Consider the following 27527-nt stretch of genomic DNA (forward strand, 5'->3'; position numbering starts at 1 on the left):
TACATATATTAGTCTACATTTTATAGAAGACTGATACTTTTTAGAACATGACACATTTAAAAATAATTTTTTTAGTATGACGAGTTATCATTTCAATATAGAGAACATATAACTGTTTAAGTGACTCTGACACTATGAAAGCTATGGCTGAAATATGCAAATCAGTTCAAAGATTTATAATCAGACTAAAATGTTATTTTTTTCTATTTCATCAATTTGATTTTATTTCTGTTATTGAAGTATTGCAATATTTTAAGGACATTATTAATTATTTTTTCATGGTTTTGACAAGTGGTATAGGTGAGATTTAGAATAGTTTCTAAATAAAGTCAGTGAAAATAAAATAATGCAACATTTAGCTCCTATATGTATTTTAGTGTAAGTTTTGTTTAGTCAATAAAGGCAAAACCTACTTATTTTCTTTTTGAGAAGGAAAATATCCATGACTGCTGACTTTATTGGCTAAAACCTGCTTTTTATAAGCTTAAGTGTAGTAAATAACCATAATGTTGAAATAGGATGTTTATGCTCAACATAATCTCATAAATTATATTGTATGGTCGTTAAATATATAAACATCCATAAAAATATGCATATTCTTACTTACCCAACGGACAGGAAAGGCTCCTTTGATTCAAGTCTGTCAAGTAAATAACAAAAAGTTTTAAACATAGGTATTTATTGTATTTAAAAACAATTATGCAATGAATTTCAAACAGCTGTTCTCAGCGTCTAGTTTATTTAATTACACAATTTAGCATTACTAGAAGGGCCTGATTCATTTTAGTAGGCGCTTTTAGTATTCTGCTTTAGTTTCCCCTTAACTTGGAAAAAATCCCATTTTCCCAATGGAACTTTGATCTAGAAATCAAATATTTACAAAGTAGCACATATAGGCCCTTTGAATTTCACAGATTGAGATGCCTTGTGTAGATATTTGAATGGAATGACTAGAGTGAACAAGAAATATTTTGTTCTTTTTGTTGCCTTTTTTTTTTGGTGTTGGTTTCCAGCATCCTATGCTCTTATGACATGATCACTTCATCCTTAGGAGAACTTCTGTCCCATTTGCCCTTGTGCTGGATCTGGGTGTCACTGTTTTGGTAGATCCAGAATCCTGCTCAGTCCTAAACCCAGTGGTTTTAAGGGCTCTCTCACTCCCTGCTGTGGCTGTGAGGAGATGCAGCACCTGCACACTGGCGGGAGCCTCTTCTACTGGGAGTTACCATCCAGCCAGGGCGGATGCAAGACTCCTCATCTGTGTTATCAGGCAGTGTTCCTGCTCTGGGATCTGCAACTGGCTGCCCTTACTTTTTTAGGCTTCAGTGAGTTTACTGATATCAGCTTCTTGATAGGACCATTAGTATGTGATTTTAGGACCCATTATAAGCATATTTAAAGCATATTTGCTACTGAGTAATTTTGAGTGGTTGCATGATGTGCAAAAATGTTCCATTGTAATGATTTCCACTGAACATACTGGGTTAGGAAGAGCAGTAAATAAATGCCCAGATTATTATCTCTTTGTAGCCTTTAAAAAAGGTTTCTAATACAGCAAAGGGTAATCTAAAAGTGTTTCTAATGCAGCAAAGGGTAATCTATATGGAACTGAACATTTAATTTATGAATCTGAAGCCAATTTAGACCCAAAATAAAATATTTGAAATAGAATTAATTTCAAACAATTAACATTAGTTGTAAACAAAGGTACTTTAAATAATAAATGTTTTAAGGAAAAAGTTTCATGAAAGTCCTCTTTGTAGAAAAACTGAGTACTGTTGCAGTTATTATTCATCCAGAAAAAGTTTTGTGTAAAAAACTCACAAACCAATAGACCAGTTTAATTATTACCATCATCTAAAATCCAAAACATTGAAAAACCAGTCCCTTTTCTTGTCATGTTTTGGTTTCCTCTTTTTCTACTCAGTGAAATGAATCAGCCAGGAGAAGCACTCAGTGTTTGGCTGGAGAGATTAACGATAAGCAAGATGACCAGAGAAGGAAAGCCCTAGAACATACTTACATACTTCCTAATACAGAAATTTTGTAATCAGGAGACACATAGCACTACCCTAATGGAGGATATTCTGGTGGATTTTACTTGAAAACAAAGTGTGTGTGATAGAATGCCCTGTGGAAAAAATACTGCAATTAAAAATCTATTTGAAGTCTGTTCTCAAGCTGGAATTCAATTTGATTTAAGTAGTGCTGCCCTGGGTTTGACCTCTCTCTATATTTGACTAAATGGTTTTAGATCATTTGCTGAATTACTTTTAATTAGTTCAAGTGTTCCTCAAAGTAAAGGAACACAATTATCTGTTGGCCTTTATTTGGTAATTCAGTGTATGGCAAATTAATATAAAGGTTTAAAATGGCAACACAATATGAAATAACATCTTATATAGTCTTTAATGGTGACATTTGTCAATAAAAAACACTTTTTGCCTTTCTTTTCAATGTCATGTACGCTGATTTTTCAGGAGTTTTGAGGAATTCTTGAAAGATTAAATATGATATTGCAAAAAGACTAATTCTGATAAGTTTTGAGAAGGGCTGTCACACACCTCCAGGAAAAATCTTAAAGCAGATGTCTTCTTTGCAAAAATATATTTTTGTGTCCAAAATACTAAGTAGACAGTAAACAAAGGGAAACATGTTTTAATTATGTAGGAGTGGTAGTGAAGCAGAAGAGATTGACGTTTTTTCTATCTTTCCTGGAATGGTCTTCCCATCAGAAAAGTTCAGTTTGTCAATATCCCAAGGCAATATATCAGTTTTAATAGGAGGGAGGGAGGCTAATCAGTAGCATGACTGGGACATGGCAGGCTGAGGTGGTCCTTCACCTTGATTCTCAGCTAAGATTTTCTGAGCTAAGATTTTCCTTATCTACATATAAAAGATAAGTTTTGCAGGAGGAAAAAGAATTTTTACACTACATAAGTTCCTCAATTAAAGCCAGTCACTGTAAACTGAACAGGCACAGGCAATTGATTACTCCTCATTGATATGCTACAGTCCTGTCACACTGTTTAAAATAGGGACCCTACAAATTTCCCATTTGGTGTTATTCCCCTTGCACCCTGTCTTGGAGAGATATTCTACAAGGTCTCATTAACCCAATTGTGCATGTTTTGATTTTCTCTGCTGCTAAGGTTTCTTATATAAATGGCAATTTTCTAACTTCCATCTTTGACACAGACTGAACATCCAGATGGACAAATTTTCAAGGTTTGCAGACAAACATACAGACAAACAAAAATGTGACTAGACTAAGGGTGTGTGAATTCCTCTTTGACTTGTAAACACATCATGGAATGAAAGCAAGACCCCAAAGTAAATTCTACTTTCTTGCATAATTGTCCTATTAAGATTACAGGCAAGAATTTTTCTGCATTTGAGGCCTGACCCAAGATACATAAATCTATATAATTACTTGTTAAAGAATCCTCTCCTCTCCTTCCCAAAACTGTGTACAGGACAAAATGAATAACATTTCTAACAATATCAATGCAGTAATGGATTTTAGCCAAGGATTCTCCAAGGTAATTAATTATGAATCAATATATTCTTCCTCGTAGTGGTCATATTATTTCATCTTTAAGCACTTAGTAGGAAAAACACGTGGAATTTAATTAATTTGTTAGGATTCTTATTCTGACTCGTTGAAAAAAGAAAACCATCTGCCCTGAATCAGAGAAAGGGGTCAGAAGCTAATATTTTTTCAGATGAGTCATCATTTTAGGTTACAACCTTCATATCAAAATTCCTGAGGAGGATTAGCTGACTGTGGAGCTGACATCACACATTTTCTGTTTGACTATAAAATGCATGAATAGTGACTGTAGTTTTCAAGGGGGTTGGGAACATTTTTATTCAAGCCAGATAGGAAAGTCAGGACAACTGTAAAGCATTTTGCACTTCAGTATAGTGTTAATGTGTATTTAGACTGACTGATGTGGCTGGCTTATTTACCTGTCAAGTATTTCTTTTTTGCACTATGCAGCCTTAGGAACCTAAGAATTAGCAGGACCAAAGATTTAGCAGAAATATGCATAGTGAAAGAATATTAAGATTTATGGCTCACCCTGTTTTTAAATGCATTAAATTTTAAAATGATGAGAACAACTCAAGGGAACTTTCAAAAGAAACAAGTTTCCATTCACATTATCAAACATGGATGCATTTTTTTCTGAATGTTGAGTTTGTGGTTTGAAGTGATCAAAACCCATCTTTCTTCAGAACTTTTTTAGCAGTGTTATATATTGTTATCTAAATTTTTTAAAAACACATGCATTATAAACTTTGTTACCTCCCAATATTTCTATTCAATGCAAGCAAGCCCAATACAAGCATATCTTAATTTACAGAAGAAATATAATTTCACATAATTTCCACTATCTATTGAGTCTAAAAGAACAATTGCTGATGCACACTATGTCATCCTTCCTTTCTGGTTTCTGTGACTTAATTTCAATCCAAGATAATTTTCCTGGACATTGTCAGCAACTATTGTCAAATAGAATACGATAAGAAGCTCATTTCGTCTTCTGAAGCTTCCGTAAATATCTTTATTAATGTTGACAATTTTTATCAAGGAACTCTGTCATATTCTGGAACAAATAAATGGTAGAATGACTGTATAGAAGATCTAATCTATCAGAAGTGTTTCAGAAGCAGAGGGAATGGAAGAATAATTTACATGTTTATGTCAATTTTTACAATTGTCCCTAACAACTTTAATAAGTTCTGCTCCCATCTGGTGGTTGACGTTGCAATTGATAACTCAGATTAGAAAAACAACAACAACCAACTGTTGTTTTCATGAACATTGCATAATGTTGTATACTATGTAATAGTTTTTGCAGTACCTCAAGAGGTTGTATTTGACAGACCTAAGTGCTTCTGTTATTCATTGAAATATAAAGATTCTAGCACAAAATGAAGTACATCACTTAAGCCATGGGTGGACACTAACATACTGAGAGCTCAAACTGTCGTTTCTCAGCGCAAACTGAGTCCTTTGACGCTTGGTGGATAAATGATAAGACAGATGATAGGTCAGACTTAGTCTCATTTTTAAAGCTCTTGATACTGCCTGATATGAGAGTCTCATAATAAGGCTGAGAAAATAAAATCTATCCCCAGCATGACCATGAACAAAGAATTATGTCAGTGGGAAAGAGAGCCACATTGAATAATAGGAACACTCAGTGTTATGATTCATTTAACATTGGTGTGCATAAAGTATTTTAACAAAAATGTTACTGCATGTAAAATAGGTATCAAAAAGCTGTTTTTTTTATCATACAGTGAAGAGAGTTAAAATATGATTTTTTAAATATAAATTGAAGAATTAGTATGAATTCAGTATGATGAAATTTAAAAAGAATAGCAGAGTGAGAATTTGAGAACAAGAACTATTTTATACATATATGGAAGGAAGAAAAACTGGCTGGGTATTGCAAAAAAACTTGTTAAAAGAGGAAGAACTGAGTAACAGGAGACTGCTAGTTATGGGGATGTATTAACACATCTTTCCTCAGAGCTGATTGAGAAGTGTCCTTTAATCAGCACATGCTTCCTCTCTTCTAGTCTCAGATCATAGTTAATCAAAGTTCACAACTGAAATATTCAAGTGTACTAAAACTAAATTTTGCTAATTACTGAAGAATTTATTCAATAAGAAAGCTACTACACTAGTAAGCACTCTAGGGATAAACAGATTATCAAACAAGATTATCCCTTTGGCTACCAGCCTCTCTCTATGCAGATCTATACATAATCCTTAATAGATGTATAATACATATTTAGTCCCTTTTGAAAATACCCCAACACATTACACATTCTGCCTGATTAAAAAAGATACATTTTTAAATAATATTTTGTGACTTTTTTGACTTGGTTAATTATTTAAGATTGAGAATAATTTAGATCACTTCTTGAAGCACCAGCTTTTCTCCAAGCCCATGAGGAAAAAGTTGTACTCAGAAGAAGCTAACTTCCCAAGACATCTGTAGGTGATATGGATCTTGCACAGCTTAATTTTTTTGTGATAAAGAAAACTGAAATTATAGTTTGTCCCTTTAGGACAGCTGGATTTTCTGTCTAGGAATGCTTCTGCTCACTTTTGAGTTTGGTTTGCGTTCATGCACTTTGCATTTAATATGCTGCAAGATGGAGGTGCCTTTAGTCTTTTCAGTGTTTTGAAATGGAAAAAATGAAATTTTGGCCCAATATATATATATAAAATATGATTTTAAAGCATTTTACATGTCTGGACATCAGCAAATGTGTGCAAGGTTTTTTAATTAATTAAATTAAGTTAAATTAAAATAAATTTTAAAAAATGCTGCAGAAACCACTGAATATTGATACAATGCATTTTATGTAGTCAGTTCTACTTAGCACCTAACCCCAGGACAGGGTAGTGCCATAGCACTATCTGTAGGAAAAGACTTTGAGGGAACACCTAGCACAGGGTGCTGTCAATAATAGCTGATGTCACCCTGTAGCATATGTTCCAGATATATCAGATGTACATAACAGATGACCAAATTTAGCTTGTTTCCCAGCATAATGTGTATCTTACATCATTTATAAACATGAAGTTATTGTCATAAGTACAAGTTTCAGGAGCCTCTAGGATTTTTTTACCCCATGGGTAGCTAGGATAGATAACCTTTTTGCCAGTAGTTAGTAGAATGCAATTAATAATCTCTTTGGGGTTATCTTTGAAGTTTGACAGTTGAAAAACTGAATAAAAGTTATCTTTATGTACAGGGAGGAGGTGTATTAGAGAGACTGCCTCTTCCCTGTGCATCCACCAAGAGGCAAGGATGAGACTTAAGCCAGCATATGCAAAAGTGGGTTTTGATATACCTATAGAAATGTACGTTGTCATAATGTACACTGAATGCATTACTGTTATGACACAGAATGGAAGGGTTTTGGGGATGTGGTAGGAAAGGGTGACATGGAGAACTCAGGGTAACTAAAGGAAAAAATTAAGTAATTTCCCATAATATTCTTAATATTCTTAAATTTTAGGCAGCAAGAAGAGAGGGAAACCTTAAAGCTCTAAGTAATTTAAAAGCTGCATCCTATATGATTTTACAGGTTAGATTTTGCTGCATCTTTCTTTATGAATCCAAAACTTGCAAAGATAACATGAACAGTGGCATGGATTCTCATAGTTGACTAAATCCTGGTCTCATGTCTGAGGAAAACTAAATTGTGATTTGGAGTAAAATTGATTCAAACTCTGCATTTGAAAACCTCCTTAGATAATAATGTATTCCAGTTCCCTCCCATGCCACCCAAGAGAAGTCTTCTGTTGCCAAACAGAGTTATAAGCTAATTTGTGTTTAGCCCGTTCATCACTGTATGATGTTTCCAGTCATGAAGCAATTCAAACTTAGATTCATAGTGAGAATCTTGCAAGTTTCACAATCTCAAAACATGCTCAATTTGGTACCTTTATTAAAGAAAGCAAAGGAAACAAAAATCAAAGAAAGAAAACAACTCCATGCTGCTGTCAATTTTTCTTTGCTTTTTACCATGATTTTTACCAGTTGCTTAATTTTGCAAAAATCTATGCTCTAAACAAAAGACGGAATTTGGAGAAAAATATAATGTTCTAAGTAGTGGGCCTTAGAGATCTCTTCCGAACAGGTTTAATCATTCTTTGCATGAAGTTGTCTTCACCTGGCCCTCTTCTGCTGTAAAGCAGAGTAAGAACACTCAGGTCAATATGTACTGATCTAAAACCATCTAGAATGGCTTCTTCAGGGTGGGTTGAACAAAGCAGTGTTGACTGATCTAATACACACAATCAATACTACTTTGCTGCATGGCTATTTGCAGTCACAAATAGATGAAGGTTAATGCAGGCATTGCCATTGGGGATCCCAAGGGTAGAGGCTTAATATCCTTTTTCCCACAATGACAATACTAACACTTTAAAGCAGTTACTGGAGGGTCACTTCTCTAACAATGTAAGATTCAGGTTTGTCATGCTGCTTCCTAGAATAATCTCACTCATGCAAAACTGAAAAATGCAAAATACATTTTTATGCAAATAGGTATTAGAAAATGTTCATTTTTTAGGACTCAAATCACATATGATTATGAATGCATCTTTTACTTTTCAATAAAATAGCCAATGCTTTTGCCAGAAGTTTTGGGAATACTGACATGCAATACCAAAAAGACATGCAATACCAAAAAGACATGCAATTTGTATCCTCTGCTTTAAAAATAAAATTACATTTGATGTTATGAATCAACAACACTAAGTATCAGTTCTGGTAGGGTGGATAACATATTTTCAGACAGTATGCTCCAAGACTAACAGACTTCACCAAGAAATAAAGCTTAATGGTAATTTTATTTTTATAATTCACTGAATAATAATATGTTGCTATTGTTCCTCTGTGTTTCACACAGCCTTCCATGATATTTATAAACTTAACAATTCATTTTCTTTCAAATGAAGTATAATTTAAATTTCTTCTTCTAATATAATTCATAAGACTTTAAAATGTGTTACAGTCTCTTGCTTCTCCAACCTTCCTTATTTATTCACAGAGTACTAAATTTATAACCCAGCATCGTATTTCTGTTGCTCTCTGTAAGCCACTTAAATGGTGCCCTTGCAGTACACCAGCAGCTCCCAGACCAAATTACAGCCTTCTGTATAATTAGAGGTGTTACATTAAGTGAGAACCAATGCCTAATTGCAAGTCCACTAAGTGGTTCTCTGAAGCACAGCGTTCTGCATCTCTGATTACTGCAGCAATTTAGGGTTTACTAAATTCCTGAAAAGGAAGAATTCCTCTGTTCATTTGCAATGCCAAGACAGGCCCTTCTCTATTCTCTGTCATGAACCTAAGATGTAATAGGACAGTTTCTGAACAGCATTGTCTGCAACTCATGATACTGTTTCCATGATGCCTTCTTCACTAAAACTCAAATGTAGAAAAATATCATGTTGTCAATTTCTGATTTTTTTCAAATTATGTTGAAGGCACTAGTCTTTTTGGCCTGAGTGAAGTGCAGCAGAATACCTACAGAAGACATCATATTCATATGGAAGACAACATGTTGAGTCCAAAGTGATTATTTCTTAAATTAAATGCAAGAATCCATGCAGTAATAAAGGGTAGAAATCTCACATGCAATAAGGGATAGGAATAAGCCTCAGGCTGTCAAGATTTAAAGCAAATGTGTGACTAAAACTACTATTTCTGTTTGCCTCATCCATCAATACACTGGATCTTTTAGGAATTTACTTTTTGATTAGTAAGCCAAAGTTTTTTCATTTGTATTAGCAGCCAAAATTCTTGGATAAGAAAGGAGTAATAATTATTTCAATTGAATAAGAAAGGAGTCATAATAACTTTATTGCCATCAGAAGATTGTGGATATGTTTTCTGTTCCACTGTGGTATAAACAGTGATTTAAAACCATGAAAAAAAGAGATAAGTTTGCAGTTAGATACTTTATCTATAGTATATTGCTTCAGGTTTCATAGCAGAAGGAAAAACTAAGAAAGAAAATTATGCACCAGGAGAAAACCCCAACAATAATAAGTGAACAGCCTATTCTCCAAATTTGCTAATCTCTGAGCATGAGTGTGATCATGGTGTCTGGGCTTTTGTGGAAGAAAACAACATCATTCCTGTGATACCATATAACACCTTGTGTAAGAGGAAGAGAACTGAGATAGGAGAAGGATGCAGCTCCTGTGCAGATGTGTATAAGCTGGTCTCACATCCTCTTAACAGAGGAAAAAAAACCTGAGGAAGTACTGTATAAGTCTAAGGGATAACTTGAGGGAAGATTGGTACAAAGACAAGTGCTAGTCTTTACATAGGACCTGCTTCTAAATGGATCTGTGTCAATGCCATAATTTAAAAACTAATGGTGAATAAAAGCAAACAAATGCGAGAAAAATGTAAGATTTATCATATAGTGATGATCTGAGAGGCAAAACCTGCCCTAGTCCCCTTCTTAAGGGGAATTAGCAGTATTTTGAAAATAGTAAATAGGAAGATTTAAAAAAACCAAAGTTTAGTTGTCCTAGTTATTATTGGAGTTAACCCACAGATTAGGAATAATAGGACTGAATGAAGAAATCAAGATACCAGTTGCATTTTATGTATTTTAGTCTTTTCCTTTATCTGTGATTTATTTCAAAATAAACAGAAGCAAAAGGTTTTCCTGCTGCTAAGGACCTGAAATATCTTTTTCTCCCCCATTTCCGCCCCTCTCTAAAGCCATGAAGCGCTGCACAATCATACTCTGAATCACGTGAAGGGGCAAACCTAAACCTTTGTCTGCCTTTCCCAGCCCCTCTGAGCACGTGTATTGTTTTAAACATCTGTGGGACAAAACTGATTGCAATTACACCATCATAATTTAGAAATGGAGACCTGCATGTGCTGCCTTCAGTCAGCAGATTTTAAAAAATATTATTCCTGTGATATTAGTTATTTTACATGGAGGTCTTTTGTTGAAAGAAAACAAACAAAAAAACAAAAGGTTGAAATTGAATCACTGGGTCTGCTGTAGCTTTGCATTTGTACCTTATAAGATTTTTAATGCAATTGAGAATACTATTTCAATTCTAAACACAAACAAAATTTCTACTGTTCAAGTAAGAATCTGAAACTAAATAGTATTTTTTCTGTACAGTAATGACTGTTTCAAATGTGACCACCGGCAACATTCTTTGATGAAAAAAGTGTAAATAATATTCTGCTGCACTTAAAATCTCTCTATTTAAACATATCTAGAATTGTGGGGATTTTTTATGGAAGCTAAATCTTTTGTCAGGAGAAGAGCTGCAGAACAACATTTATCTTAAGCCCATTCCACTGTACTGAGATAAAATAGCTTTTCTCATAAAGAAAAATAATCAAAAAAAATCAGGAGGATACATTTCTGTAGAAAAAGAATCACTTTGATTCAAAAGAAATATCACACCATATATCTTAATATAATATAGTCATAGAAAAATTATGTTCCATAAGCATTTTTTTTTCATTCAGTGTATAGAGTAATGTAGGGGTTGTAACCACAATTGAATGTAAGACTAAAGTGTCAGAAAATACTTGATAAGGTTTGCTTTCTGTTTTCTGGACTGTGTCTTTAGTCTCTTGTAGATCAGTAATAATGATGGACAGACAAGTTCATTAAGAAAAAGAAAATATAAAGAAAAATGTTGTTGGAAATCTAGGACAGTATTGAATTAAGAAAGATAACTATACCTGCAGTATAGTTATGACAGGTCTAAAAAGATTGATAATACACTATCAGTGGCACACTATTAAATTATTGATGCAAAGTCCTGCAGTATTGTAATGGAATGGTAATGCTTGTTTGGCACAGAACTTGTTGAGTTTATGTTAATGTTTTCAAGTGGGAGGAATGACCTCAATAAGATTCCTGTACTAAAAGATAAAATCAAGTTGCTAATCAGTGTCCCTTTCATACTTTTTCCTGAAATGAAGGGTGCTCAGGAGTGGTCAGAAAAACAACTTAGAATAATGATGGCTCTGAGGCAAACCAGACCACACCAAACTCTATAAATTATATTTACAATAAATGTAAGAAACAGAGGGCAAGTAGAGAATGACTGCAAGCAATTCTTTCAGCCTTGCTATAAGACTAAAAAACCAAAGGAAATGCAAGATGTGCAACATAATTCAATCAGTTTTGTGATAGAGATTATAAAAGTAAAATGTACTGAGGAAATTGATAAAATATTTTTGTCAAAAAAACCCCATTGACATAAAAAATAACCATACCATGTAAACAAAAGAATATCCTTTTCCAGTATACTAATATTAGACATTTAAATAAAATAATTTGTTCCAGAGGCCATGGGAGTTATGAAATTGTAAAGTAAAGGCTTTTTAATGCAGATAATTAGTAGCAAGTTAAATCAGGCGTGTTAAATATACATTTCAATTGCATTATGTGACAAAGCAATTGGTAATGGGAAATCTCTGTGCTATCTAACACCACTCAGAGAGTGCTGAACTGTTCACCAAAAATTTCAGAGAACAGCTGGGAAAAAACTTTTTGGAGGGAAGCCTTTGCAGGCTCACCGTGCAGTACATCTGGGCAACGCTGTGGGAACTCAACACCAGTGGCTGGTTCTGGTTACAGCCAAGCCAACACAGGGAGAGGCTATTTCACTGAGTTTTCCCTGGCTTTTTAAAGTGAATCTATTCACTAAATCCATTCTGTTAAATGTCTTCCTCCAGGGTGTGCCTCAGCAGGATGGATCTTAGGCTAGCCAGCTTCATTCCCAGACAGCAATAGGAATGAATACTGGAGGACTGGGGTTTGAATAACACCTTACTAAGTCTTCGAGATGTGACACTGGGGCCATCCAGTTTTGCTTGTGGCACTCCAAAGAAGCTTGAAGTTTGGCAAGGATGAAAATAATCCACATAGGGATTATTTTTCTTGGATAAAACAGTCTTGAAAAAGTTTATAGGTCAAATATAACGTTAAATTGTGTAGAGCAAAGGGATTGACTAGATACCCTGGCAGCACCCAGTCACTTGCCTTTCCATTTTTCTTCCAAATCCTAGTCCCCTGCTTGGCCACACTGTACAAATATCACCTTGACCCTGGGGATTTGTCAAGTAACTAGCTTGCTCAGAAAGCAGACTTGGATGTGATATGGGACACTGCACTCTCAGCTGTACCAGCTGTACCAAAATCATGCTGGTTTTGACTCCCCATGTCCCATGTGACCTCCAGCAGATCCCCTCCACCACCTCATGCAGCAGAGCCTGCAGTAATTGTGCTCATTTTCATGGCAATATAAATGGCACCATTATGCCAGCCTGTAGCACACTGTTTTTGTTTTTTCAAAAGATTCAAAAGTAGGTGCCCTTGTCATCCTTCTCAAATCCTCTTAACCTTGTTACTACCAGAGGGGTGCCAGATAAGACTTTTAGCCAGCTCCCAAGCTGTCAGCCATAGAGAAAGGACATGCTGCATGTCCTGGGGGAAGGCCAGCCACAGGCAGCATGTGCATGGTGGCTCTGCTCCACCTGTCCTGGGGCTTGGGTCCACTCCTTGAGCAGCTGGGAATGGTTGCACATCATCCACAGCCTCCAGAGTCAGCAATTGAAACAAAGGCTTCTGAAATGGAGAAAAAGCTTTCAGGCATGTATTTAATATACCATTTAACATGGTAGTGTGCTCCAGATTGCAAGGCAAGATGTATTCTATTGCCATCTGTATGGCAGTTGTCTGGTGTCAAGTGGGGAATCCTCCTTATCTCTCTTCCTGAGTAATCACAATCACTCCTCCCTGAGCAGGGGACATCTGCTGATAAGAGGCTATTGAATGTCACCACATGACTGATAAGAACTTTAACATCCCATTGTGAGATGCTCCACCCAGAGGGAGGAGCCAAGCATGTCTACCCAGATATAATCTGGAGGTTCTGACACAGCAGCACGGTTTCCCACTGGATTTCCCAGAGGAACAGCAGCTGCTTCTACTTCCACAGATCTGTGGAAGAAGAATGCACCTTTTTTCTACAGGACTCCCTTGCTTATCAGAACCACACCTGACACTCCAGGAGGACTGCAGCCCCTTTTCCAACTGGACTGCTACAAACAACCTGACCAACAGGGTGTCAGGTTGAGTTCTGACTCAACCTGTCAGTGTTGTTCTAGTGTATTGCATTGTTTTATTTTAACCTTTTTTTTCCCCCTTCCCTATTAAAGAACTGTCATTTCCTGCTCCCATATCTTTTGCCTGAGAGCCCCTTAATTTAGAATTCATAGCAATTTGGAGGGGTAAGGAGGGTTTGCATTCTCCATTTCAGGGGAGGCTCCTGCCTTCTTTAGCAGGCACCTGTCTTTCCAAACCAAGTCATAACCAAGGCATAATGGACTGAAATGAACAACAAATAATTAAAGCATTTTATGATGAAGAGAAGCAGAATAACCGTCCATCAGACTACTTATGGTTGATTCTACTTTGGTATGTTAGAGAGTAAACACAGAAAAAAACCAGTAAATAAGCTTTCATACGGAGACACAGAGTTGCTTTAGTCAAATACTGATCAAAACACCACTAAATTAAAAAGATAAAGTGTGATGTTTTATTTACCAAAACATGTCTCCCAGAGGGATTTAACACATTTGTGTCAGCACCTTTAATCTTCACCTTGTGTTTCAAAGATACTAAGATGTGCTGCTGGTACAATTAATTTTTGCTGGAGGCTAGCCCAATACAACGAGATGCAAAACAATTTTAAGATGCAGATTTTTTAAGTGCGCGATTTTGTGCTGAAAAGAAAATTCAGAACAATTTTGAGTCTTCTGAGATTTAGGTTCCCCCTCAATGCAACACAAATAAGGACAGATGTTTATGGAGTTTACAGCTCTTAGAATTTAGCTGATTCCTGAACGTTACCCTAAGTACATTTTAAGATGTTCAATGAGCATGCTTAAAATTAATAATGTGTTTAACAGCTTTCTGAAGCAAATACTAAATGTTCTCAAAATATTTTTAAGGCCTAAACAAAAAATAGGAGTTCTTTTATTATTCAGTTGCACCTAAAAGTTGTATATCTCACATTTAGGCTCATGCTAAGTTTCACATAGGTAAGATTAAATGAGACTATTTTCACACAGATCATAAAACTAGAAAAGTTAAAATAAAGGAATGTAGATCCTGAACTGAGATCTCAAAGAGTATTATACCATTGCAGGAAAAAAAATGAATCTAATTACTTGAACACACAAGCAAATTATGAGGATATGACACATCACAGAGATCAGTTGCTCTGTATTAATGACTTATGTGTATATCCACCTATAAATGTGATACGAACTTCCTTTCAGAAAAGCAAAGTTCTTTGGACATTTTTGAAGCCTCAAGTACTTCAAAGTAAATTAAATCCTGCATGCTTGTGCAGCACTCCTTGCTTATCTTAAAATTCTTCTTTATGTTGTCTCACATATGAAAAATACTATTTAAAAATCCATAACAAAGGAAACTGAAATGTTGACAGTTATTATCCTTAATACTGTGTTGTACACAGTGGCTGTTTTTCCATTGGATGTCTACCTTAAAACAGCTTCTTCTAGACAACTTTCCTGAACATGCTTATGAAAACTGAAAAGAGTCAAAGCTCATTTAAATGACTGTCCTGGTTTTGTCCAGGACAGAGTTATTTTTTTACAGTAGCCAGGAGTGGTGGTGTGTGCCTGTGGTCCCAGCTACCAGGAGACTGAGCCCAGAGGATTGGATTGCTTGGGCCCAGGAGTTCTGGGCTGCTGTGAGCTCTGCTGAGCAGGCCTGGCCATCACCTGAATGCCATTTTACATCACTGCCAGGGACAGGGGAAAAGGACTTTTTTTCTGCTTGCTGAAAAAAAAAAAGAAAAAAAAAAAAAAAGAAAGGCTTTCCTCTCCAGTTGGGAGAAAGTGTGGGGTGGTATGGAAAAGCTGGCTGTTACTGATCACGGGCTTTCTGTGTAAATAGTTTTTGTCATACCTTTTGTTATTAATGTTTTTGCTGTTACTGTTCCTTTTTTTTTTTTTAATCTCATTGCTATTTCCAGTAAATTGTTCTTTTCTCAAATTGCAATTTTCACCCCTTTGTGCCTACAATTCTCAACTCTATCCCTGGAGCAAGAAGGAGGAAGGAAAAGATGTGAGCGAGCAAGTGGAATCTCATTTGGGAGAGTCTCAGAGGGTACTAAACTGGGAGTGTCATTGCTAAACCATGACAATGACTTTATAGCACATCTCTTTCTACATTAAATTTGCTGTCTTGTCAAATATGGAAATTATATTGCTTCAGCATAATATGCTCCTGATTTTTTAATCAATTTATTAATTTCTTGGTCTTGATAAATTGATTTCTAATAATGTGTTTTAATACATTTCTTAGAATCAAAGCTAGTCTCATCTAATAATTTTCTGGATCTCTTCTTCTTAAAAATAGATATAACACCTTCCCATACCCACTGTTTCTTTACCTTACAAGATCTCCACAAGTTTTTGGAAAGAATCACTAATAGTCCACACACAGATTCAGCTAGTCCTTTGGACACACTACAGTGAATGTTATCAGATAATTTCCATCAAATTCACTTAATCAAACATTAGTTAGCCAATTTTTTTATTTCATACTCTCTGGTAAAAAATTATTTTCTTTAATAATTGGTCAGCTAACCACCTTTGATGAAGTAAAAGAAGTCTCTTCTGTATCATCTGCTCTCGTTTCCTCCTAACTAAAAATCAGGATGTTACTCTAATGACAATTTTTTTTTTACCTTTGTACTTTGTACAATTATGTACTTTAACCTTTCCGACATCCTGTGGAGTGACTCTGCTCTTCTTTTTTACTTCCAGTCATGGCATTTTGATTCCACATTTTGTACAATTCCTTTTCAATTTTTAGAATGTTAGAGAAAGTTGATACTGTCATATTATTCCTTTGATTTTTTTCTGCTTTGGGAGAATTTTCTGTTCTACCTTAAGCACACTCAGTGCAAGATTTTCAGCAAATCTTTTGTCCCTCAAATTTCTTTCCAAGAATCTTTCTACTCACCACATCTCTGAGCTCACTTAATTCTGTCCTATCTGAAATCCATTATCCTCTTTTCACTTACAGTCCTTCTTTTTAACTATTTTGTAACAACTAAATTTTTTAACCAATGACTCTCTTAGTGCAAATCAAATCTAGTGTAGCTACTTCCCTCTCATCTGTCTCAGTCTTGTGGGTGGATCCTTGCCAGCAGCTAAGCACCCACATAGTCTCAGTCTCACTTCCCTACCATTGTCCCCTATCAGGATGAAGGAGAAATCAAAAGTTAAAAAGCCTCATGGATTGAGATACTTGGAGTGTAATAGGGGAAGGGAGAAGGGAAAAAAATCCAAGTGATGCAAAGGCAATTACTTTCCACCTCCCATAAGCTGTGCAGGCAATCTCCAAGCAACAGCTGCTTTGGAAGAAAAACCTTCCCTATTTTTATTTCTGACTGTATGAGAGTATATGTCTCTGGCCAGTTTGGGTCAGCGGTCTCAGATATATTTCTTCATAACTTCTTGCCCACACCAAGCCTATTAATTATAAAGGTAGAATAGGAAAATGAGAAAATCATGAGGCTGTGCAAGCACTCTTCAGCAACAGTCAAAACATTGGTGTGTTTTAGCAAAAAATCCTAAACACTTGTAGGATTCTATTAAGAGAGTTAACTCCATCCCAGTCAGACCCAGTTACAGTGTTCTGAAATAAGTAAATGTCCTCAGTGTTGCCAAAACTTTATTAGTTACTGATCTTCTCACACATTAGGTTAAGTGACACTGAGATAATAGAAGTTCCTTGTTATCATGCAATCATAGAATGGTTTGTATTGGAAGGGCCCATACTACAGAATGGTAGAGGGGGTTGGAAGGAACCTTAGAGATCATCTAGTCACAACCATCACAGCATGGGCAGGGATGCCATCCATCAGATAACATTGCCCAGGACTCCATCCAACCTGGCCCTGAATATTTACAAGGGGACATCCACAACTACCCTGGGCAATCTGTTCCAGTGCCTCACTATCCTCTGAGTGTAGAATTTCTTCCTAACATCTAATCTAAATGCCTCCTTTTTTAGTTGAAAATTGTTCTTCCTTTATCCTATCACTATCTGCCCATGTAAAAGGGTGTTCTATTTTATAAGCCACCTGTAAGTCCCTTCTTGTGCTCAGTACTCCAGATCAGGACACTGTACTCCATGTGAGGTCTTACAAGGTCAGAGCAGAGGGAAAATTAAGAGGAAGGGAGAAATGGAAGGTTTCTCTTAGTTGCTCATAAAAGCCTCACGATCTTCTGGAGAAATAGTTTGCACCACATCCATGAAAGGACACAATTGAAGATATTTTTCCTCTTTTAAATTCCTTTAGAACTTTCCACAGGTCTCTCTTCTCCCTATCTTTTCTGTAGAAAAAGTATTTATGAGAAAGCCTTCAAAAGCTCAGAGGTAGAAATGAATATAAATGCCAAAAATCACAGAACATCTTTCAAAATCTTTTGAAATACTGGAACAGGGACAAAATAGACCAAAGTTACCAGGAACACCTACAGAGTTTAGTAGTTTGCAGTTGAGAGTAATGATGAAACAGGGATTCTCTTCTCCAAAAATAATATTTCTATCACTTAGCTAAGGACAGCTATATGATAAAACTTTAAATTTCTTCTATGTAGCATGGAGGCTTAGACCTAAAATGCTTCTGGTTGTCTTATTCTGAGATGCCACCCTCAAATTCCCATCTGAAGCTTTCAGATGAGACAAGACATGCTCAGGTGTGTCTGATTTCACTCCTGAAGTGTTGCTCTCAGAGCCAGTCTACCTACATTTCAGCTATAGTAGAAATCAGCCTTAATTCCTTTCATGGATCTGGAACATAAATTCTGTAGTAGTTTTATAAGATGTAAGGTTTATTGAGCAGAAATACATGTGGGCAGAGTGGCCCTAACAATCTGTAATACTTCACTAAACATAATTGATTTGGAAAAAAAGTGCATTTTTCCTCAAGTTTGTAAATGCTCTATGACAAAAGGCATTAGGGATATGAGAAAGACACTATCAATGCCCTCCTGATCAGCCTAGGAAGAAATCCAGTTTTTGTCAGAACTTGGTTCTCATCCCTGAGAAAAAAATCCATGAGAAACCAATTTGTTGCTCTGAAATTGTTAGTTAGTTAGTTATTTCACTGACCATTGCAAATAAAAAACTCACAAAAATAAGGCCATAGCCAAGCACTGAATCATAAGGATTAAAAGTTGAAATAGCACTCAATTAAGAAAAAAAAATATTGATAATAGTACTAGGAGTGGGAGCCTTATTAAGTACTTAGATTTAATTATAATTTTGGTAAACATTGCACAGTGCCATTGGTAGATATATTTTAGGTTACCATAATTTTTCTGATAAAAACTGTATTGGGATAAGTTAAAGTGAAATCTTACTTACCTGTAAAGTGCTGAAAGTGGCCGCTTGTTGCCAGGTTTTGGTCTGTATGGTTTTGGTTCTCCTGCCATGTTGATATCTGAAAGCAAACATTTGATATCAGTAAGTCAAACATCTGGAAGTTTGCAAAGGCACCTTCAAGTCACTGAAAATGAGTAACAAGCAGTAAAAATGGACAGCATACCTGTAACACTAGTCTAGTTTTTAACTCTTCTGAATTGATGCTGTAAAGCTTACAAAACATTTTTTTACTGCAATGAATGAGGAATTTAGGCAAAATATTGCTAACAGAGAGAAATGACATTTTTTAAACACACAAGTTTCTACTTGGTGAAGCCAATAATGTATTTCTAATACAGAAAATTTGGATGGTAGCTTAGATGGTGAAATAAACTATGGTCTCAAATCAAAATCTGTTGAGGAGGACTGCCATTGTTCTGAAGAGCTCCCCTTTAGGATCTAAAAAATTTCACACTGATCTTTAACTGCTATTCTATCATCCACTCAGAAGGTATCTATTTCCCATCCCAAATGCATCACTCCTTGGAAAATGAGAAAATCTGGGTTTGCAAATGTTTTCTCTTAAGCAGATACTTATTCTTCTCAACAAGATGAGAAATTTTGTGAATGCTTTGAAAGTTCTTATATTCTACCTGTAAATTTATGCTTGAAATACAAAAGAAAGTAAATGTTACATAGATATAAGCTTGATATAGATATTTAGATATATAGCTTCTATAGACATTATTTTTGTTCTCAAATTTGTCTCTTCATTTGAATCATACTCAAAGACATACCAGGAGATAGATGTTTCATTATGATTGCTAGAACAGGTATATGTGGAGAAAGAAGCAGAGACCCCTCTGTGGAGAATACCTTCTGGAGTTTAAGAAGTTGTCTGTATAAAAACAAATCTATATTAAAAAGCTCCTCCATTCTGATTAAATGTTACAAAATCGACTTTACACTGAATCCCATGGAAAAAGTGAAAGTTTTGTTTAGGAAACAAATTTCATGCAATTTGAGGGATGCTGCAGCTAAATCTCTTCTCAGCTTCAATAATATAAAAAAAGAGTAGCAGTCAACAAAATAATCAGAATTATTTCAGTGTAAAATTGCTGTGACAGACCATCATATCCTATTAAATGCGGAATCACGTGGTGATTGAGACTTGCAAGAAAACACATGTTTTCAGTAAAGTCTATTTTAACCTGAAAAGTCTATTTTAAGCTGAAAAGTCTATTTTACCCTGAAATTGACTGTGGTGGAAGGAGATGTAGAAAGATAAGGTGTAGGAGAAGGGATAAACACAGTCTAGTGTTTTAGCAGTGATTTATTGTTTTTGACCTCAAAAGCCTGAGACTTATTGACTGGATATTTTTATTTCACACAAAATTAAAAAAAAACCTCCCAATGTGACATTTTTAATAATCAGAATTATTGAAAATGCATGTCCCTTAGACTTCTTTTTGACAGAAAATATTTTGCCAATGGAAATTTCAAACTTCAAATATTTAAAAGAATTTTTAAAATTTTATACTTATTTCGGATATTTTGAGCTCAATCAACCTGTATTTAAAATTATACAAGGACCTGATATAAAATAAATATATATGTATTTAAAGATATAAAATGCTTTTATGTAGAACTATATAATAGTTCTACATAAAAGATATAAATGCTTTTATGTAGAACTATATAGTATAAAATACTTAAGTAAAATTTTCCTTATATAAAGTGTTTTGGTCTTAAATCTTACTGCAGTTTCTTCAGTAGGAGCTGTAATAATATTAAATCATAATTTTCCATAAAATATTTTTTTTTTTGTTTCCTCTACCTCTCTGAAATTGGAGAAATATTTGTAGACAGTGTTAATACCTCCTTGAAGTGCTTTCCTTCCCTTGATTTTAGCAAGTGCTTTATTAAATAGATACTATTTTTGTCTTCAATTTTTGTTATAAGTTCAGCTATGATGCCCTTATTTCAAGATCTATAAATTTTAATATGTTGCAACAACAAAGTAAACACCAAGTATTTCTGAAGCCACTGAGGAATTTTGATAGCTCTGTTGCATTTCCATCAGCTCCTGGAAACAACAGAATTGGAACAAAATTTTTATCCTGTGACCTTTGCAATAATTAGACCTTTTCATACTATCTTTATATGTCAGTTTAAGGTCATTGACTGTGTTGGTTTTCATCATCTCCTACTACAAGCTGGACAGATTTTAAGGAAATAAAAAGTAGAATTTTAATTTGCTCTTGGGAAATTTCTGAGGTACCCTCTTCACAATACCACAACCTTCACATATTTTTCATCTCTCATCTGCTACTGTTTCAGAGGTATATCTTAAACATTCTTCTCCTTATACCCTTATTTTAAAAACCCATATATATTATACCCAGGTTTTAAAAACTTTTTCATATCCTCCTGGGACAGATCAATATCAACCTTGATGAATGTTCTTATAGACCTACATTTGCAGCTCTACAAAACCCACTTTTAGAAGAGTTGAGTAGTGTAGAAGGCTAAGGGCTGTTAGTTATGCATTCTCTTTATTTCAATCAAAAATGTCAGAAAGGTGACACTGTAAGAGGCACAGTGGCAAAGCTGTTCAGAATCAGTTAAGATTCCCTCACATTTAAATAAATCTCTAAACAGTGAACTACTTTATACAGATAGTAATAGCCCAAAATTCTCTTTAGCACAGGAAATAGTTCTTAGAAAAGCTGTGCACATGGGGCTTTTCTGTTAATATGAAAGTGATTGAATAGCTCTGCAACTCCCTAAGCACTTTGTAGCAAGTTAAGAATGGATGTAGGAAATGCTTTGAAAAGTTAGAAAAGATTTTCACCCCATTATTTTTTCAGCACTATCTCTTCCAGCCTCAATTTTCTGACTAAGATTAGAAGTGAACTTGTCAACATTTCTCAAGATAGATTATTTCTATCCCAACTGGAAATCTTATGAGATAAGCTGTTCTCTTCCTTCATCCATCATTGGTTTCACAGCAGACATTTACATCTACTAGATCATAAACTCTGTGTCAAATAAATTTGCTGTCAGCAGCACAGAGATTTACCTGTGCTAATGATTCCACCCCAAGGAATGCAGAAACATATCACTCCTTAAGCTGTCAAATTAGCTACTACACTTGTACATGAATATGTACCAGACAACTTCCTTCACAAGGGACACAGACATTCACACACATTTCTTCTGGAGAGGCATAGATTTGATTAATTGGCACCTGATGGATATAGAAATGGCTCATGGCCACACTCAAAAATGTATTAAATAGGTAGATTTTCTACTGAAGACCACAGACAAGTGGCATTCCCTGGGGATCAGTATTGGGACTGGTGCAGTTTAACATCTTTCTTGGCAATACAGACAGAGGCATTGAGCACACCCTCAGCAGGTTTGCCAATGACACCAAGCTGTGTGGACACTGGAGGCAAGGGAGACCATCTAGAGAGAAGACATTAATTGGCATGAGAAGTGGACCTGTGTAAACCTTATGAAGTTCAACAAGGCCAAGTTCAAGGTCCTGAACCTGGGTCTGGGCAATCCCAAGCACTAACACAGGCTGGGTGGAGGAGAGGTTGAGAACAGGATTAGGGGGTGAAGATGAGGAGCTCGATGTGACCTGGTAATGTGTGCTGGCAGCCCAGAAATCCAGCTGCAACCTGGGCTTCATCAAAAGCAGCGTGGCCAGCAGGGCAAGGGAGAGGATTCTGCCTCTCTGGTCTGCTCTCAAAGCGCTGTGTTCAGCTCTGGGGCTCCCAGAGTAAGGATGTGGGCCTTTTTAAACAAGTCTAGGGGAGGGCCACCAAGATGATCAGAGGGATGGAGCACCTCCCCTATGAAGACAGGCTAAGAGAGCTGGACTTGTTCAGCCTGGAGAAGAAAGGGCTTCACAGGCACCTTTCCTATGTGGAAAACATTATTTTCTCAGCTTGTATACTAGAAATGATCACTTAGATATCAATACCAAGATAAATTAATCACTTCAAAACACTATGGAAACACTATGAATATAAAAGTGAATATGCAGAAAAACAACATGTTATAATGCAGCATCCTGGTCTTATGTGCTTTCAGAATGAAATGAAATTACATTCTTTATCAAAAGAAATTAATTTTTAGTTCTATACTTTCCTCTTATCATGGCAGAACTTAGTCAAAGAATGAGATTTAGATTTCATTCAAGGTTGTGTGTCGTCAGCAGATTAGACCTGATTTTGAGCATGGTATTTTTGTTTGTGATTGTACTGAAAATGCCTGGTGATTAATAACAAAACATAAAAATAATTTTAAAAAGAGCATAATTATAATTTTAGAAGGGCACTCATTGTATTGAGTGGCTTCATAAAATTATCTGAAAAGACAACTCAACACAGCATGATCTACATTTCTCCTATCACCATTTCCTACTGTTGACAGCCTACCTTCACCAGACATGAACATCCCACTTTTGGAGAAGCAGTATCTGCTAGTCCTTGTGCTTTGCTCCCAGATTCCCCAGCAAAATATTCTGAGAATCTGGTCCTGAAGACAACAACAGACTTAAAACAGGCTTTGTAAGTGCAAGCAATGATACCTAAAGAGCATTCATACCCTAGGAGTATTTCAGTATTTCTTGGTATCCTTACCCTTCAGATTCTTTAAAAGTGTTATTTAAAAGAAAAAACAAAACCAAAATAATTTTGTTTCACAAAAACAAATGCCATAAACAGGAAACTTCAACAGGCACTAACTCAATTAATGAAAATGGGGATTTTGAGGCTTTCTGTTGACAATCCAGAGCCCATATCTCGGCCTACATCTGACCTACAAAATTAAATGGAGCCCTTTCAAGGCACGAGCACTCTTTTATCTTTTAATCTGTTGTGTTAAATTGTTAAATTGTTTCTTACCATGACTTTTAGCCACAGTTTACAAGTACTGTCCCATGCAATTTCTAGATATAGGTAGAGAATGGACATGAGCTAGAGACCACTGCGGGAATTTCACCCCCTGAAAGGGAACAGATCCACGTACCTATAATTTGATATTAAGGATGTGACTTCGGAGTGTGGGCTTCATGTCAGAAAGACTGGAAACCAAAACCTGGATCCAAGAAAACTCCCAAGTACCTTTAGAGCTCACAAGATGATTTTCTAAGACACGTTTCATCAGATGTTCTTCCACACATTCTTGGGAATGGTTACAGAAATGAAGACATTCCTCGAACAATTCTACCTTCATTTGACTTAAATTTTCAATAAAAAAATGTATCATTGTGTATTTCAGGATAAGCTGGAAATAGATCAATATTTAATGGAAGAGATGGTAATTTAAATTAGGATATAAGAATGAATTTACAGAGTGAATGTGCAATCTATATACGGAGGGAGGCATTGATAGAGAGAGGTCAGAATGCATTTTCTCCTCTTTCAGATGACAGAGAGTATTTGGGATAGAAGAGAAAGACCAAGAGGTAGATGCAATTTAGAGAAAGCTTGTAGCCATATGGTTTATGCATAATTGTACACCAGAAAAGCTAAGGCTAATCTATCTTTCTTTTATACTCTTACATCTACTAGTCTTATAAATTTCCCTGCTGCTTGCTAAAGAAATTTTAAAGTCATATGACATTTTTTATATCATAAACTTACTTTTTTCTTTATATGTTCCATTGATTACATGTCGTCTCCTCCCTTTTCCCTATCTCTAGCATGTGAAAAAAGCAGAGAGGAAAGGACAGCTCTCTGTTCTCTTCCATTATGTGCCCAAATTGTACAGCTGAAAAGACGAAACTTTCCAGAAAATTGCACACAAGCTCAAATTGATTCTCAAGGCTAGTAAAATATTAAATGGAGCTCAGGGTCACACCTTTTCCTTTTCCATAATGGTATTAAAAATTCTTGTGGGACTCTCAGTATTTGGATTTTCTCTTAGCATTGAAGTAATTGGAAGCCTTTTTTTGTACAGAGATGACAGCTATTGTTAATGCTTCATACAGAAAGAGCTGCTTGTTGAATAGTATATGAAATTGCTTTGTTCAACCATTTCTTCTTTCATTAAATACTGTTAAAATGAAATGAGGCTATAGGATTATATAAGCTATCATTCTTAAAACCATTCAGTAGCAAAAAGTGTCAGGGGCTGTCTTGCAGGAAATTTTTTCTGTTCCCCAGGGAACTGGGTTGGTGTGAGGACAGGCGACAAGCAGGACAGCTGGAAGGGGGAATCCTGTGCTGTATGCCCATCACACATCATTCCTTCAGAGCCCTGGAGACAGCAGTCTCTCAGCTCCAGAATTGATGCCAATGTTCTTCACAGCTGCGGGGGAGCGTTGGTCTGCCTTGGTTTTTGTCTGTCTGCTGCAATCCCTGCACCACCCACCCCAAGTAACGCCGCAAGCTGGACCAAACTTCCTGGCCCTATTGGCTGTGCCATCAGAAGTGATCCATGTCCATACCTAGGGAGAGACATCACTTCTGCTGGGGGAAGGGGAGAATGCTTATTTATGCTCTTGGACTGACTGTCCATGGACTCCACTGTGATTGAAGAATCTGCGGCCAAGACCCTAAAATCTGCTTCTCTTCTGGTGCTTGAATTTTGCAGAGGAACTACTGTGATGTGGCAGGAGTCCCCCTGGGGTACTGGGCTGCAGGGGAAGGAGCACCAAAGAGAATATGGCATGCCTTGTGAAGGGATTCCTGTGGGAAGGAAAGCAGCCCTGTTGCTGGCAATCCTGCCCACTCCTCCTCCTCCTCAGCACAGGGCTTGTGCATTCCTCTGCAGGAAGTTTGAGACTTGCAGATGCAAGAGAATCAGATTCAGCTTCAAAGGGACTACATGGCCATGGCCATAGTCACTTATCTGCAGACCAGCTCTGTGAGATCTGTGGGGGTTGGGGTGTTTGCTGTAGAAACAGCCTGGTTTGTGCCGTGGCAGCCATGAAGCTGACTGTCACACGTGTTTCACCCCACCAGAGCCAAATTATAGATGCAGGCAAGTATAGTCTTCCTGTAAGGAGATCCTTTTAATTTAATCAGGCTTGCAGCTTCTGTTTCTCACCCAGAGAGCAAGATTTCTACTAGGTACTTGTTTAACATGTGGACTAGTAAATTATGCACATGCAGAAAATTAATGTTATCTTCAGGAAAAAAGAAACAGTTTTTATGTAAGCCTAGCCAGCAAGAAAATGAACTAACAAAAAGAGTTCAAGAAAGGAGTCTCATATGATTGCAAACCCTGTTTGCACTTCTGCCTTCTCACTGTTGTTAATGGGAAACAGAACTGGTCCTTGATTTACATCTTTTTTTTTTTTTTCCAGACACTGAGGAGTGCAAGGATTACCTTTGCTTTCTCTTGATCACAGTAAAGATGCTGTTTACAAATAAAATATAGAGCATCTGTCTTCTTTCAGATCAAGTGCAATCATTACAAGGCAGCAGGCAACAACCTCTCTGCTGCTCTTCTCTGATAACAAAAGATAGTTATTACCATGAGACTCAGACAAAGCTTCGTGTTGACTGGATGTCTGAGTTTCTCAGCACTGCAATTAGCCCCAAGCAGAAACATTAAAGAGTGTGGTGGGGATAGAGTATGAAAGTCCCTCATCTACTTCTTTCAGATTTCAATATGATTTATTCTAGGGAACATGCCCTGAATCTTGGTAATTTTCAACTTGTCCTCAGACTACATTTTTCTCTCTCTCTCTCTTCTAATACTTGGCTACATTCTCTGCCCCATGGCCATTCATCTGACTCTCTTACTGATGTTAACTTCATGCTCCTAGCAACAGTTTTTCATGACAATTGAAATCTGTAGTGTACAAAAGGGTTCAAAATCCCCGTTGCCCCAATCCTTTTGTCTTACTCACTATTTCTCCTGCAGATGGTCAATTTTATTAGCTCAAACATGAGGAAATATATTTCCTTAAAATAGCAATCAAAATTACAACATTTTGCAAAAAATTACCAGCATCATCTGCACTTGTTAATCATATTTCTTGAACATTGAGCCAAAATTTGCTTACACGTGAAGTGCATTTTCTCATAATCTTGCAAAGCCAACGAGACCAAGGCTCTCTGGGCATCACAGGCTGAGTGGCTGCCAGAGGGACACTTTGAAATGCCCATGTCATTCTGCATGTTGCAGCCTGGGACCTGTCCTGGTTTGGGCAGGAGGTTTCAGCAACCCCAGGGCCAGGGAGCAGAGTGTAGGTGATGGTTTGGGGCAGAAAACGTTGATGGACACTTTCAAAGTGCTGTCAGGTGTGAGGGCAGTGTGTCTTTCTGCAAGGCTGGCTGGGATCAGCATTACAGCCATCACTGAGGGGTCGGTATGTTCGATACCCTGAACTTTGCTGTCAAAACCTTCACGCTGAAGTCTGACCTTGAAGGTATTCCCACCGGCTAGAGGCTTTCATTCAGGCTCACAACAGATCAGAGAGGAATCATGCTGTGGATTTCACTTCATCTTGAACAAAGTTGTTCACTGATCAGGGGAGCTGGTGGGGG

General features: G+C 36.4%; 1 protein-coding gene across 1 annotated transcript in view; it reads right to left on the minus strand.

The window, feature by feature from the left end:
* Positions 1-27527, minus strand: part of RALYL (RALY RNA binding protein like) — a gene marked incomplete at its 3' end in the record, with an annotated part of 164654 nt that overhangs the window by 32867 nt on the left and 104260 nt on the right. The window contains exons 2-3 of the mRNA XM_084202654.1: positions 19015-19090; positions 608-640 (exon numbers count right to left, since the gene is read on the minus strand). Of these exons, the coding sequence (XP_084058780.1) occupies positions 608-640; positions 19015-19090 (109 nt within the window). The remainder of the gene's footprint in view (positions 1-607; positions 641-19014; positions 19091-27527) is intronic.

Source organism: Fringilla coelebs (genome assembly GCF_963513975.1).
Source record: "Fringilla coelebs genome assembly, chromosome: 1".
NCBI classification, from domain to species: Eukaryota; Metazoa; Chordata; class Aves; order Passeriformes; family Fringillidae; genus Fringilla; species Fringilla coelebs.